The 16,801-nt window shown below is 41.3% G+C and overlaps 1 protein-coding gene across 5 annotated transcripts in view; it reads right to left on the minus strand.

Annotated features, from left to right (window-relative positions):
• The window catches only part of SIM2 (SIM bHLH transcription factor 2), a 73,678-nt gene that overhangs the window by 32,280 nt on the left and 24,597 nt on the right, over window positions 1-16,801 (minus strand). For all 5 annotated transcript variants that reach the window (XM_007068247.4, XM_043538251.1, XM_043538252.1 and 2 more), the window contains exons 4-5: window positions 15,722-15,830; window positions 823-908 (exon numbers count right to left, since the gene is read on the minus strand). In XM_007068247.4, coding sequence (XP_007068309.2) covers window positions 823-908; window positions 15,722-15,830 — 195 coding nt within the window. The remainder of the gene's footprint in view (window positions 1-822; window positions 909-15,721; window positions 15,831-16,801) is intronic.

Below are 16,801 nucleotides of genomic sequence, written 5' to 3' on the forward strand. Positions count from 1 at the left end.
TAGGACTTCAAGGGGGAAAAATGGCACATGACTCCGCTTGCTGACAAACTGTAATCTAAGAAGAAAAACAGGGATGCCACCACCTACTCAGTTTTTTGAAAAATTGTTTCAATATAAATTATGGGTTAGAACAATGTACACTGCAGGACAGTTAAGCAGCCAGACTACACTTTCAGGAATAATTATTCAACTTTAAAAGGGGAGGTAAATGTCTGCACCTTGGAAGAATTCTAAAACAGCAGGTCACTCTGAGGTGTTCTTTCTCTTGCTATTGAATAAGTCATTTATTTTCAGTAGAACTGTGTGTAAGGTGCCTTTCTCAGCTGCTGCTTAGGTAGTAGAAATATGTTGTTTAGTTTATGGGAGAATAAATGCACAAAGTAAAGCTGCAAATATATGCTTGAATGGCAGGTGCTCATGTAGGATTACAGTATTTACCATCACCCATGTTCAAGTGCAGTAACTATTAAAACAATATATGCTAAGAGGTTGATAAATAAACCTGAGACTGTGGTAGACATCAATCCTGAACTGAGATATACAGGCACATGGAGCCATATTCTGATACCCTTACTCATCCTGAACAGCACAGGGAATAATCTCATTCAAATCAATGGGACTACCTGTGGAGTTAGGTACTAGTCAGCATGAGCATGGGTATCAAAATCTGGCCCATAGTGTCAGGGTGTACTGTTGCATTAATAAGAAAATCTGCACCCAGCGGTGGCATTCTGACTCTTTTCAGTAGCAGACTTTGTTTTACAGCTACCCATATAATAAAACCTGTTACTCTTTGAACATGGAAAGGCTTCAGCATGTTACCTTATAGCCGCTACATGTCAAGCCTGCATTCCTCTTAGCCAAGACACACTTCATCCGGAGAAAAAACGATCTCTCTATTTCGTACTCTGAAAGCATAAGCCATAGTATTTTAATTAATATAGGTTTCAAAAAATCACCCGTAATGTTTACTTTGACCATTCAACCTAAGTATTTGCAGGGTATTTCAGCCATTTTATATTAACCTTTCGATTGTCATTATTATTTTTAGGGAAAGAGGGCAACAGGAAGATGGCCATGACACATCTTTGTCTCCATTCATGGTCAGCTGTCTCTGCCAAGGCCGCTGATAGTTGTGATTTATTTTAAAGGTTAGAAGAGTTGGGGGCTGTGACGTTTTGGGGTTCTCTCAAGCCAGTCAGGGGTTCAGTCAACGCCTGCTTTGTAATCCTGTGTGTCTTGTGACTGCACAGCTCAATTTGATCTCTGTGATGGGTCCTGGTCAGGCAAGCCAGTAAAAATCTGGAAAGAAGACAGTGGATGAGAGAGAAACTGTCTTGAACAAAGAGTGTATCTTGCTAGATTAAGTTTTAGACTTCTAGATGAATTTGTTCACTTTTATTTGCTTGCAACCATCTCTACCTTTATTCCTTTCATTTGGCATCACTTAATCCATCCTCTTTTGTTAATAAATGTGTTTTGCTGTCATTATAAATCATCAGTGCGGGTACTGTTCAGTAAAGTGTATGATTGTGTTAAGCTGTCAGGTTGGAATGTTCTACTGCCTCTGTAGAGGCAGTGAACCTAATGCTTTCTCTGAGAGGGTCTAATGAGAGGAACCGGATCCTGAAGAAGGATGATTTTGGGGTGAATTCAGGCTTGGAAAGGTACTAAGGTCAGCTTGCAAGGAGTATCCAAGCTGGGCAAACCCAAGGTGAGGCTTGTGGCCTGCTGGCAGGCTGCTGAGGTGAGAGCTCTGAATGAAAGCTGCACAGTCACAAGACACCCAGGGCTACAAAGCAGACAATGACTGAATCCTTTACTGTCCTGGGTGAACCCCAGAATGTCAGAGGCATTGGGCCTCCAAACTTTAAATGAAAGGCCTTTCCCTTGAGCAGTGACATCTTAGCCTCTGCTGGCTTCAAGGGCAGGGTTTACAAATTCAGTCTCTCATATGGTAGGAACTGAAGGCAACAGGTGAACCATGGATCAATATCTTGGAAGCAGTAAAAGAATAGAAAACTTATCAAAAAGTTCATGTTGTTGTAATCTCACTGTACATTGCCAGTCATTGGACCAAAACTTGCAAGCCTAGACACTTTATAAAGTTGCTACCTATTCAGGGCACTAACAAGCAGACTCCTCTTAAAAAAATTTCCTTAAAAACTTCTCTTAATGGAAAAGTCACTGATGTTTTGTTAATTAAGCCCTGCTAAGGTACATAAATATCTTTAAAAAATTTAAAATCCTCACGTAGCAATTTTTTTTTGAGAAATACCTATGGCAGTTCTAATATATCCAAAGGTAGTCAACAGTTCTAACCTTTTGCTCCCCAGGGGGCCATGTGGAACTGGGTACCACTGAGCCCTCTCACCCATCAGCCTGGGCTCCCTCTCACACTGTGCTGCTGTAACAAGCTGCAAAGCCCTCCAGCCTGCACTTTCACCAGCATTCACACGGGTAGGGACTCACCCAGCTGCAGTTACATGCAGGCTCTCTAACCACCAGCTTCCCAGCCTAGGACCCCATAGCAGTACTGTCCTGCTCTGGTCAAATCTGGCCAGTATTTGGGTTTAATACCCAATCCACCTCTCCCTCAATGTGAAGATAACAATAGTAACCAAGCAGAGATTTTCCCCAAGTGCTCCAGTCAAAGCTCACTGGTTTGGATTAAAACATAAAATAAGTTTATTATCTACTAAGGTCAGATTTTAAGTGATTTTAGTGATAGCAAACAGATCAAAGCAGATTACCTAGCAAATAAACAAAAAAACACAAACTAAGCTTAATATACTAAATAGATTGGATATGAATTAGCAGATTCTCTCCCTAAGAGATGATACAAGCAGGCTGCAGATTCTTAAGGGGCAAGCTGCACTTGCTTTACAACTTGGAATCCCCAGGTGAGAAATCCCTTTAGCCTGGGTCCAGCACTTTCCTCAGTTCAGTCTTTGCTCCTCAGGTGTTTCCAGGAGTCTTCTTGTGTGGGGAGTGAAGAACCCCAGATGATGTCACTCCCTGCCTTATATAGCTGTAGCATATGACGGGAACCCTTGTTTCAAAATTCGGTTCCCAGACCGGTTTGTGGGAAAATACTGACATCCCAAGATGGAGTCCAGAATCATGTGGCCTGGTCACATGTCCTTGTAGAGTCACAGTAGCCATTACTTACAGGCTGTTTGGAGTGTTCTCAGGAAGGCTCACCAGGTGGGGGATAAGCTTCTCCTAAGGCCTATTGTTTTTCCTGACGGCCCATTATCCTTAATAGGCCCTTCCCCACCCACTATCTCAACTGAAAGCATCTTGTGTGGTGGGCGTTACCCAGGTGTAACTACATTTGAAGTACAGATACATAGTCATTTATAACTTCAGATACAAAAATGATACATGCATACAAATAAGATAATCATATTCAGCAAATCATAATCTTTCCAATGACACTTCACATGACTTATCTTGCATAAGATACATCATAATTATCCTATAATCGTATCGTAATAGTATCACTACGAAGAATATGGGGTGCAGTGTCACAACTACCATTTTGGCAGGAAGCGACAGAAGCAGCAGAGGAATCTCACTCTACTTCAATGAATGGGCACTTTGAAAGGTATTTTCAGGTAAGTTTCAACACATTGATTTCTTCCCAGCCTTGATCCAAAGCCCACTGAAGTCAATTGGAGTCTTTCCATTGACTTCAGTGGGCTTTGGATTAGCCCCTAGTATATTGTTCTAACAACCTGTCTTAATTTGATTTTACTGCAAATTTTGTGCTGTGTATTTTTATGCATCTGTCTCCTAGTTAACACCTGCAGTTGCTTTAGCCTCAGATGCTACATAGAAACTATTAACACTCTGCATTGTACTCTATTTAAAAATCCCAGTAAACATCTGCAGAAAAAGGAAGCACTTTTCATGTTAGAGCTATGCTTAAAGGAAAAAATGCAATACACATTGCATCTCACCTAGTATCAACCTTCCAAATCAACTGCTTTTCCTGATCGTTGAACTGAAGGCCCAAGAATTTCCTTACAACTTACTGTCACTTCATGCCAAAATGCCACCCTCTGTATTATTTCAGAATTATGGTTTTACTTTTAACGTTCAATAAAATATTTTTAGAAGACCAATTTAGGATTTTTTACAATAATATTAAATGGGACTGGAATTCCAGCAAAACATTGGAATTATCCATTTATCTTACTAATGCAAATTAGTTTATTGTGGGAACAATAGGCACTTTAATGAACTGGCATATCTACTATCAAGTTTAAATACTGATATACACAAGTAGGTGGGTGGAAGCTATACAGTATGCATCTCTATGATGGAAGAATGGTCACGGGGTTAAGGCATGGGATTTGGGTGGGTCTGAGTTCAGTTCATGGCTTTGGTACTGGCTCCCTGCGTGAGCTTCAGCAAGTCACCAACTCTGCCTCAGTTCCTTGTTTGTAAAATAAGGACAATATTTTCCTCCCTCATGGGGATATGAGGGATAACTTCAGAACCATTAATGAACAGATGGTGATGGGGAAGCCATATAAACACCCAGATGGATGATGAACACCAATTTTTATGACAAGTTCTTTTCTAAAGATCATTTGTGGAAGTGGAAGCAGGGTCTTAAGCAACAGAGCCAATACATTTTATCAGAAATATTTCTGTAGCACCAACTTAACAATTCTATCCAGAATATGTTTTGTGAACACAGTAGTTCCAATACATAGCCTGGCCTTCATGAGTCTGTAACAACAGGGTGGTGGCAAACTAGTAAGGTGGCAGTTTAACAATTTCTCCTTCCTCAATATTAAAAATAAAAAGTTCTCAGTCTCTCAGGTTTCATGGTGAGGGATGATTCTCTCCAGGGAAATTCCGCCAAGTTTTTATCTTCTTCCCTGTAGAACTTTGACTTGATGGGTCAGCTTTTCTAATACTCCTATTTCCCATACTTCTTGGGACGAGTCAATTGATTTAGAGGAGTCACATCTCTTCCACGACCTTACAATTATGATTCTTGCTGCAACTATCAAATGGGTAATCGTTTCTTTGTGTCTGTTATACAGCACAAAACTTTTGGGGAAAATGCACAAAAACACCTGTCATCTCCTTAAAGGAGTTTCTAACCTTTTTTTCAAAGTGTCTGAATTTTTGGACAGATCCACCACATGTGAAGAAACCAGCCCACTTCATAACACTCATTTCAGCATTTGCCCATGCCTGTACCATAGATGTGTTTAACAAGCATTAGGTACCACTGATAGAGGACTTTAACATAGTCTTCTTTTATGAATGTGTATATTGAGGTATAGGGACTGCTGTTCCAAATACTCTCCCAATCCTCATCCTTAATTTCCTTGCACAAATCTGCATTCCACCTCTTCATGAAAAGTGTGTTTCCTCTAAGCAAAAACTGAAAATAATTTTATATAGGGTGGAAAGTAGATCCTTGTGTTTCATAATAGTGACAAGTAATTTTTCACTGTTAATTTTCTGCTCAGGTTTACCTTTAAGATGGTGGTTTGAAAAATGTTGCAATTGCAGATATTGGTACAATAGAACTTCAGTATTTCTTGCAAGTTGATTTTTTTTTCTTCAAATTATCTGAATGTAACGTCTCTGAGTAGTTGCCTAACTCTTGTAATACAAATATGATGCCAGGTTTTAAAGTCTCCCAGAGTTTTACTAGGGTTGAATTTGGTGTTATGTACTATGGACATTAGAGGTGATCAGTCTGGTCTTAATTTTTGTTATCCCATGCCTCTATTGTTGCTCTCAGAAAAGGGTGGTTATAGATTAGGGCTGTCGATTAATCAGTTAATTTTTTTTAGTTAATCGCATGAGTTAATTGTGATTAATCAATAGAATACCAATTGAAATGTGTTAAATATTTGGGATGTTTTTCTACATTTTCAAATATATTGATTTCTATTACAACACAGATTACGAAGTGTACAGTGCTCACTTTATATTATCTTATTACAAATATTTGCACTGTAAAAATGATAAACAAAAGAAGTAGTATTTTTCTATTCACCTCATACAAGTTCTGTAGTGAAATCTCTTTATCGTGAAAGTGTAACTTACAAACGTACATTTTTTGTTACATAACTGCACTCAAAAACAAAACAATGTAAAACTTTAGAGCCCACAAATCCACTCACTCCTACTTCTTATTCAGTCAATCCCTAAGACAAAACAAGTTTGTTTACATTTACGGGAGATACTGCTGCCTGCTTCTTATTTACAGTATCACCTGAAACCGAGAATAGGCGTTCGCATGGCACTTTTGTAGCCAGCACTGCAAGGCATTTATGTGCCAGATATGCTAAATATTCGCATGCCCCTTCATGCTTCGGCCACCATTCCAGAGGACATGCTTCCATGCTGATGATGCTCATTACAAAAATAATGCGTTAATTAAATTTGTGTCTGAACTCCTTGGGGGAGAATTGTATATCTCCTGCTCTGTTTTACCAGCATTCTGCCATGTATTTCAAGTTATAGCAGTCTCTGATGATGACCCAGCACGTTGTTCATTTTAAGAACACTTTCACTGCAGATTTGACAAAATGCAAAGAAGGCACCAATGTGAGATTTCTAAACATAGCTACAGCACTCGACCCAAGGTTTAAGAAACTGAAGTGCCATCCAAAATCTGGGAGGGATGAGGTATGGAGCATGCTTTTGGAAGTCTTAAAAGAGCAACACTTCGATGTGGAAACTACAGAACTCAAACCACCAAAAAAGAAAACTAACCTTCTGCTGGTGGCATCTGACTCCGAAGATGAAAATGAACGTGCATCGGTCCATACCACTATGGATCGTTATCGAGCAGAACCCATCATCAGCATGGATGCATGTCCTCTGCAATGGTGGTTTAAGCATGAAGGGATATGAATCTATAATGCACCTGGCACATAAATATCTTACAACCCTGGCTACAATTGAGCCCATCCGAACACCTGTTCTCACTTTCAGGTGACATTGTAAATAAGAAGCGGGCAGTGTTATCTCCTGCAAATTGTAACCAAACTTTTTGTCTGAGCGATTGGCTGAACAAGAAGTAGGACTGAGTGGACTTGTAGACTCTAAAATTTTACATTGTTTTATTTTTGAATGCGGTTATTTTTTGTACATAATTCTATATTTGTAAGTTCAACATTCATGATAAAGTTATGGCACTGCAGTACTTGTATTAGGTGAAATGAGAAATACTATTTCTTTGTTTTTTACAGTGCAAATATTTTAATCAAAAATAAATATAAAGTGAGCACTGCACACTTTGTATCCTGTGTTGTAATTGAAATCAATATATTTCAAAATGTAGAAAACATCCAAAATATTTAAATAAATATTCTATTATTGTTTAACAGCGCAATTAATTGCTCAATTAATCATGATTAATTTTTTTAATCACTTGACAGCCCTATTATAGACACATTATTTTCGGTCTACAGATTGTCTTAATTCAAGGAACCGTGTGGTGTTTGATGGTGGGACACTGTGCCTGTTCTATATAGTTCTCGCTCTCTCTCCTGGGTTATCCAATACAGTAAATTTCTGCTTTGGTTTGCTGGATGATAATATTTTAATTTTGGTTAGCATTAGTCCTCCTTCTTGCCAAGGTCTTTGTAGGGTAGCCTGTTTGTTTGACTCTTGGCTTCTTGTGTCCTCAAATGAATTTGTTCATCAGGGTTGCCAATCATCAAGATGTTCCCTGGGATGATTACTGATAGTGTAGGGAAGACAAAATTGATCTGAGGTAAGAATCATTTTTACTGACACAATTTTCCATAGACGTGAGACTTTGTACTTTGACCAGTTTTCTACATCTGTTCTAACTTAATCAGAGGAGTGTAATTATTATTATAGAGAACCTGCCTTTTTTGATATATATATTCCCAGGTTATTTTAATGAGGTAGTCACCCATTTATATTTATCATTTATGATTTTTACAAGTTGGGATACCTACCAAAGTCCCAAATTTCAGACTTATTGTAGTTTATTTTTAAACCTGAAACTTTACTAAATTTCAGGTTTTCCTCTTGCAATTCAAGGAGCCTTTTCTGTTTCACCCATATTTCTTCACACTGCCACATTATCCTGTGCATGTGTCTGCTATAATGAACTCTGTACTGTGTGCTTGAATGATTCCAGCTACTCATTAAATACCATATATATGAGAAATCACAAAGAAGTTAATGTAAAACCCACCATAAAGCCAAATAATTATTTGAACTCCAGCCTTGCAACAAGAGGGCCAGGTCCTAAACCTAGCAACACATTATGAAGAAAACTCTAGAGAGAATATATTGCCGCTGGAATTTTTTAAAAATTTAATTTAATTTATTATATTTTAGTTTCCACAAAGTGCGTCATTTCAGTTATCCCCCTTCCTTCTTTAGCTAGTACATTAGACAATATGTCTGACTTTGAGCACGGTTTAAAAATAAAATGGTCTGTTTACAATTTGGTGATTTGTTGTTTTTGTTTTTTTTTTTAACTGTTGCAAACAGGATAAATGTCATGGTGCAGTAAATGAAGTGCATCTGGCTATTTTGGATACTGAATTTATGCATTTATTCACTCATATTGCACATGACTACTCCAAGCATTTCTGTGAAATTATGGTTAGCTTTATGCAACCCTAATTATCCTTGGGGGTGAAAGTAGGAAATCCATCTTCATTGCTCTAACTCATCTTTCATCTCTTCTGAAAGAAGGCAGCTACTAAAATATGAGTATTTATATTCTTCTTGTAGTATGAACTTAGAAAAGATCATCATGTTTCTTTCATGATTCCCTCTCTCATGCATTATTTTCCACAGGGTACAGGCTACTACTTTATATCTCTGGCCCATAAGTCAAAAGTTCTGCTGGGATGGGCGTTGCGAGAAGGCAGAGGTGGTGACAGCAGAAGATCGGGGTCGCTGGGAGTGTGGGTGGTGATGAGATGGCTCAGGTTGGCAGGTGGCATGAGGGCAGGGGCAGAAGGATGACCAATGTTGCTTGCGGGTCAGGGCTGGCATATAGATACCCAGCGACTGGAGGGGTGGCCTGGAAGTCCTTGTGGGCATGGAAGGTCTTATCGGTTTTATCACTGAAAAGCTTATGGTTGTCAAAGGGGAGGTCCTCAAGCGTAGTTTGAAGGTCCTTTGGGAACCCAGTAGACTACACCCAAGAGTCGCGTCACAGCACTATCGCAGAAGCCAGGCACCAGGACGCGGTGTTAGCGCCATCGACCTTGGAAGGCCACCTTGGCAACCAGCTTGCTCTCATCCAGGAGACTTTGAAAGTCCTGCTGCTTTACCGAGGGAAGAAAGGCTTGGAAGTCTACCAACTTAGTGTATGCCAGGAAGTCATACTTAGCCAGGTTGTCCTGTTAACTGGTGATGAGGAACTGGAGACCCACAGTGGAACAGACCTTGTGCCCAAGAAAGTTGAGTTTCTTCGCCGCCCATTCCTGGGGGGTGGCTTTGAAATGATGCTGGCGGGCACGCTCCATAGCTGCATGGGCCACAAAGGAGTTAGGTGGCGGGTGTGTGAACAGAAAGTCCGTTCCCTTGAATGGCACAAAGTACTGTTGTTCCACCCACTTAGGGGTGGGGGAGCAAGAGGCCAGCATGTGCCTAACAGCCTATGTGGGTTGGAAGATGGCATCGTGTATGGACAAGGCAGTACGGGAAGGTCCAGGGGGTTGCAGGATGTCCTGGAACTGGTTCTGGGGACCCCAGATATCCTCCACAGGCAGACTGAGGGCTGCCGTCATGCGATGAAGCAGGGCCTGGTACTACACATGGTCATCGGGCGGGGGAGGAAGAAAGGAGGGAGGGATGAGCGCATCATTGGCGACGAAACCAGAGGTGCCAACGGTGCCGGGAGCATCATGAGGGTCCCTGTAGGCAGAGGAAGGAATAATGTGGGTCAGGGATAGACGGTGATGCGGGCACAGTGGGAGGCCACGGTGACAGTATGGTCCCAAGCAGGCCAGTAAGGCCAAGCATCGGGGTTGCCGAACATCAGTGCTCCCCCTGGATAAAGGAAACATGGATAGGCAAATGGGCCATAGGCCGGTGGATAAGGCTGGCTGCTGGGGTCCGGGTGGGTCAGGGTCTGAAGACCAGTCCAAGTCCAAAGATGGGTCAGGCAAAAGCAGGGCCGCTGGAACCAGCAGCACAGGATGGGACAACGCCAGGTAGTCCAGGAGCAGGAGAGGTTCTGTGGCAGGGGATGGAGGCTTGAGAGAAGCCGGAGGGTCCAAGCTCAGAGGAGAGCCAGCAAACGGCAGCATCAGCTCAGCCACTGGCATCAAAGGGGACAGGCGTTCTGGAGTGCACGTGGCTGAACGGGAAAGTCCGGACAGTGCTGGTGGTGTGGACGGTGCCGGAGGTGACAGCGGCGGGCCAGTCACTGGGACAGAAGGCAATGCCGGCAGTGTGTGGTGCTTGGACATCCAGTCCACATGAGAGCTCTTTGGAGCAGAAGCATCCGGGTCAACGTGCAACTTCTCACCCAATCTGCACGCTTGGGAAGGCTATGCTATATTTACAGGTGGTCCCCATTGGGGACCTGCCCTTGCGTCCATGCCAGCGTTTCTTGTGTGCCCAATGGGATTTGGGCAGATGAGACAGTGGTGCTGGGCAGGAAGGTCCCAGGGAAGTGCTCACTGCTGGTGTTGGTCAGTGCTCCGACAGATCTGCTGCTGCCGGATCCGATTGCGCACATGAGCGCGTAGTCGCCTCCATGAGGAACCTGCCCAGACGAAGCTCTCTAGTTTCCCAGATACGGGACGGGAAGGAGTGGCAGGTGCTCATCGTTCATGGAGGAGGAGTGGAAGCAAGAAGCATAGTATTTAAACCTGGCTTGCTGGGAAGTGTCGCAAAGGGGTGGAGAGCTAACTGCCTGGCCATCTATGCGATGGACAACTATATACAACTAGAGAAAAAAAACTATATACAAAAGAAAAAAATGTAGAAGAATAGTTCTCTTAGCAAGCTAAGAGCACCGAGGAACGGGGGTTCTGATTCTGGCCATTCAGTAGTAAGAGGGAACTGGAGCGGCGTCAACCCACACAGCCTCTTAAAACCTCAGATACACCACGCAGTCAACGCACGTGCAGGTCAATGGACACTACTATGAACAGTTCCTGTGCATGCGCACCCATGTTTGGAATCCACATAGGGACCACACATCTCAAAGATGAATTGAAAAGTACAGATATGTATGTTCACATTTGATAGCTTTATTTACAACATGTAGAATATTTTTGCTGATTTGGCAGATTTAAACTAGTTTTCACTGGCTAATGTTCTGAGTATTAGATGTGGGACATATATTTTGACAAGTAAAGTTAAATAAGCAAGGCTGTAAGTTAGTAACTTTTAGATATTATGAATTTAAATGACTGCTGTATGGTACTAGTTCTGCTCCTGGGAAACTACAAAAAGTAACTTTACATATTAAAACCTTGTAAATCTCTCCAAATTTATAATGGGGACTTTTTTATTTGGACACGGGACCTGGACAACTTGGGCAAGCTTTAAAGAGAGGGAAGATGACTAAAACTGAATTTAGAGTCAAAAATAACTCTGGGACATAAACTGATAAAAGTAGCTTTAATTTCTAATTTGGGTACAAAACACATTAGTGGAAATGTCCTTTACACCAGGGATTTATTTGAAGCCAAAGACGACCAACAGCAGTTTATTTGAATAATAATCTATATGGCAAAATTCATTGACTGACTTTGAAAGTGAGGATTCCACCCAAACACAAAAATTCCCTTGACTTTAGTGGGGCCATGATTTCACTCTATACTTCAATAATTGAGTCCATAAAGGCATTGAGAATACAAACATAAATCAGCAATTTGATCTATTAAACAATAAATGCCACTCCATCAGTTTTAAAATGTGATTTAATTAAGCCAGATGCATGTCCTGAAGCAGTGGTTCCCAAACAGTCAGGCAACCTCCTAGCTCCATTTTGTGTGACCCACCCTTAGCTCTGGCCCTGCAACCCTAGTTCTGGCCTGTGGGGTGGGGGGCAGGTCAAGCCCATACTACACCAGTGGCTCCTGGGCCCCACTCTCCATTCCAGGCGTTGTGGCCTGACACACAGTGTTGCAGCACCATTGGTTTGGCCCAGTTGCCCTGAAGGGGAGAAGTGTATGTTTGCCTAGGCCAAGACACAATGATGAGTTAATCTGGCCCTGGACATGACAACCCAACTAGAAGCTTCTCATGAACACACTTGTGGTCGTGATCCACCATTTGGCAAACACTGTCCTAAGGCCTAGAGCAGGGGTTCCCAAACTTGGTTCGCGGCTTGTTCAGGGTAGGCCCCTGCTGGGCCGCAAGATGCTTTTGTTTACCTGAACGGCAATGACTTCTTTCCCATTTTAATACATCTACAAAGTTTTGTTTATGTTGAAGAGGGATAAAAAAAGAGTAAAGCTAAAAAGTAACGATGAACCATGGCCACTAGGACCTCTGAGCTGTGGATGCTCAGATAAACAAAGCGTCTCGCGGCCCGCCAGAGGCTTACCCTGAACAAGCCGCGAACCAAGTTTAGGAACCCCTGGCCTAGAGTCATGCCTTTTGCAGGAAGGCATTTCCACCAAGATCCGTAAGCAACACAGGAGGGAAAAAATGCTTAGATTCCAAAGAAGATGTTGGCAACTGTTCATCTTAATTTCCACTAATACATTATAGATTATGAAAGAGAAAATATGCATATAGAAGCTGATTAAACACATTTGCAAATGACTGGTAAAAACTCTGTCTTTAGCACAACCTAGAATCCAGTGTATGATGCTAAAACATCTTCATGTGGAATATAAAGTTGGTAAGGAGCTACACATAGCAGATGCCATTAGCAGAGCAATAAAGAGATCACCTACCACCTGAAAGTAGGTATGTAACTCACCATGAGGCATGTGTCTATTATAGTGCTACTTATAAAATCAGCAGAATTCCACATTGAAACACAAAGAACTAGCTGTGTGTAAATTGAAATTAACATTTTTTACAAGGATGGCCCAAAGAAAGAACATGATTAGATCTCAACCTGAGGCTATTTTGGAAAAAAAGTATCAGTCCTCCAGGTCTAGAAAAATGTAAGCAAGGAACAGCAGATATCCTGTTTGGGACTGAGATAAAAGCTTCTATAACTAATGTGTCAGTGCAATATATGTTAATTGCTTCACACAAACACAAACAAAAAAGCCACAGTCATGAAATCCTAACCCTAGCGTGACTGAGCCTAAGAGAGGATTTATCTGAATTTGACCATCTATTTCCTATTAATTTATCACTACTCGAAATTGATAAGAGCTTTCACAACTAACAAGCTCACCAGATAAATGATTACCCATATAAAGTTGGCAAGTGTAAGGTCGAGTCAAGCTCCCCCTGTTGGACACTCACCAGACTGCTGTGAAAAGATCCAACTGCTTAATCCCACGTGCTTTTAACTTGCTGAGTTTGGGCAAAGTGTAGGCACTGTTCCTGGCTTTAGGACTCTCTCTCGGCATGCACTCCAGGTGTAAACCTCTGTGTCTGACAGTGGGACCTTGACAGTCCAGTTGCCTAGAAACTGAAATTAGTGTCATCTCCCACCCTAAAGCCTTCCAAAATTCTGTCAGTGAGTCCTGTTTTGTCACCATTGTCCTGTTGGGGATTTCCCACTCTCTCCACTTACCCCTTCCTCCAGACAAGCTTCATTCAGCCTCCTTTGTATACCCATTGTTCAGTCCAGAGCACAGTCATTAAGGTTAATGACTCTCCATTGGAGCTGGTTTGGGATAGACATTCTATAGCTCTGTCAGTAAATGCGGGATTCAACATCCACACAGATGATACATTTTAATCATTTTCATAATACGAGCGTCACACCATCAACCACAATTCACACGTTGTATGAGCAGATTCCCCAAATTATCACAGCCAGGCATGGAATACATGACCATGGATGCTGGTTTTCAAGAGCAGATTTTCAAGAATTTGTGAAGGCCTCCTCATCTGAACTCACAATCTCCTTGCCAAAACAGCCACAGAACACCACATTGCCTACAAGCTATTCAGAGAGAGAAAAATCTCAATAATGAAATCTAAATATGACGGATACACATCAGTCCCTGAAAGTCCACCAAGAGGGTTAGTTCCCCCAGAACCTATGCAAATTGTCAAACAACCACCTCACTTCTGACAGAAGTTCAGTTACTCAAGCCCTGAGCAAGTACAAGATGTACAACTATAACTGGAGGAAAGAGAATGAAACAAACTGTACTTTGACATAAATACAACACCACTGTCCAGCCTGATAGCTGGGCAGATAGAATGGATAATTACAGCTGGTAGTCAGCTAGTGTTGTTACATCCACACAAATACTGAGAAAATGGACAGCCAGAGATACTTGAGAAATCCTTGAGATTTACTTGATATACCTGAGACACCCCAGCTACCCGTCAATACATGGGGGGAAAATAGTGAGAGCTTGATTCCTTAAGGAACAGATGAGTGTACACAAGGACCTCTGTTCATTCTGGTGGAGTCACTACAGACAGAGTCACTGTCAAGGTGCAGAGATTTCACAGATTGGCATATAAGCAAAACAGTCCAGTTCTAAGTAGAACTGCAACATAAGTACCCTGGAGTGTGCCGTGTTATTAGTAGCCATGTCCTGAGAAAACCAATCCAATACTGACAGGACTGAAACTGCTTACGCAATTTTGAAAAATATGTCAAAATGTATTAAACGTGATGAATCTGAAACGTTCTGTTATTTTAAAGTTCAAAGTATTGTCATGGGAAAGTAAATTAGCTAAAAGGGATAAGGTAAACATAGGTATCACATTATTAGCATGGCAGGAGTTATGCTAATGAGATGATGTAATACTAATAAGTGCAGGACGATGCTAATAGTTGTGTTAATTCTGTGAATATGCCCACTGTGGACTAGATATTTCCGGTCTGAGCTGTGTATTTCATCTTGTCAATACAGTGCTTTGCCTTCTCCCCTGAAACACCTGATTGCTTACTAAACTTTACCCTAAGCAGTATTGTGCTAGGTCAGTACACAGTACCCCACTATACCTCCGCATGCTTCAAGAAGTAGCTCTGGTGATTCAGTAGATGACTGAGCTGGTAATGAATCAGTGCCACAGTATGATATTGGGGAAGAATCTGCTCCTGGAGATGCTATCTTTTCAGTAAGACACCAAACCTAAGTCATGACTGCTTGTGGTTATTAAAGAACCCATTGCATTCTTCATAAAGGAAAGGGTATTCCCTCTCGTGTCATAGCCAAATTCCAAATTTAACAAATTGCATTGAGACATGTCCTCATATTTTCTATTGGCTAATGTATTCTTCTTCACTTCCTCTCCTAAAATACTGTATAATGCAGCTGTAATGTTCTACCTCAGAGGTGGCTACGTAACAGAGGTGGATGAAATGATCCCTGTGTAAAGTTTGAATTGCAATTTAAAACTGCAAATGCTCCAAGATCCTTTAGGATGAATGGTATTAATAAATCTAGGAGTGTTCTTATTACCTATGCTGCTACAAGCCAAAAAGCTGAGCTACAGTATCAGTTTGGTACCCATTCTGCATTTGTGTACACAAAGCTTTACCGGATAATGTATAAGCTTGCTGTGTTGAATGCAGCTTTCTTTTTTAGCTTTTCAGCTGCAATTTGATCACATCTCCTGGAAGTACCTTGTAAGAGGTGAGGATGAAGAGGCTGGTGTGCTGTAAGCACTGCTGTCATCTCATCATGGTCAGAAGGATGTATATACTCATAAATGCTATTGCCAGTAAGCTCCACCTGTCAAGAGACATATAAAATATTAGGCAGTACAAACAGCCTTTCTTTTAATAATATAAAGCATTCTTCAGTGACCTACGTATACTACATCTGTATACTGTGCATACAGTCCATTACCCTTACAACGTGTGGTTTTTACTGGACCAAAACCATGCACCAAATTATACCTATTAAACTGAATCATTCCTTCTTCAGTGGTAACTAACACTTTAGAAGCTTTTGTGGGAATTTCTGGTGCTATTCTGCACACAGGGGAGTTGCTAGTGGAGAAAGCTGGCAAGCGAAGAGATGATAGAGGAGCTACAGAAATGTTAGCTTCCCACAAAGGGGGGGGTGGGGGGGGAAATCTCCACAAGCTGCATAAACTTTTCTTACAGACAAACGTACTCTAAAAGTTTTACATGTTCCCAGAAACCATCATCTAGGTTCTGTCTGTATTTGAAATGTAACAGCCAAGCCAACAAATTGATATATTTCCTGTTACTGAAAAAAAAAAAAAAAAAGTAAATGCCCTCCAAAAATACAATCCAAACTCTTATTAGGACCAAGTCTACTGCCCATTTAATTCAGTGGAGCTATTCCCACTTATATCAATGAACGCTGGCTCCAGCATCTCCTGCCTCAAATAAATGTGCAGAATTAGATAAAAAAAAGAAAAAGACCAGCTCAGCAGGAGTTTTATTTGTCCTTAATTTCCTCAATATAGCATATTCCTATTTCTCACTTGCTCTGAACCTCTGTTCACACATGGATGTGTTTCTGTCATAGTATTTGTCCCTTTCTGTATATCATGTACATAATAAATATAGTATAGAGGCTGGAAGCACCATTATAACTGGCATGTGCTGTATGTTCTTTTCGCTCATTTTATTTGGCACATGTAAAAACGCATCAACAAAAAGTCTCCAGATAGATGCAGTAATGGATTTAAGTAGAGAACCAATACTTTGAGCCTGTGTTTTAAATTAGTG

This window comes from Chelonia mydas, chromosome 1 (assembly GCF_015237465.2).
Source record: "Chelonia mydas isolate rCheMyd1 chromosome 1, rCheMyd1.pri.v2, whole genome shotgun sequence".
In the NCBI taxonomy this organism is placed as follows: domain Eukaryota; kingdom Metazoa; phylum Chordata; order Testudines; family Cheloniidae; genus Chelonia; species Chelonia mydas.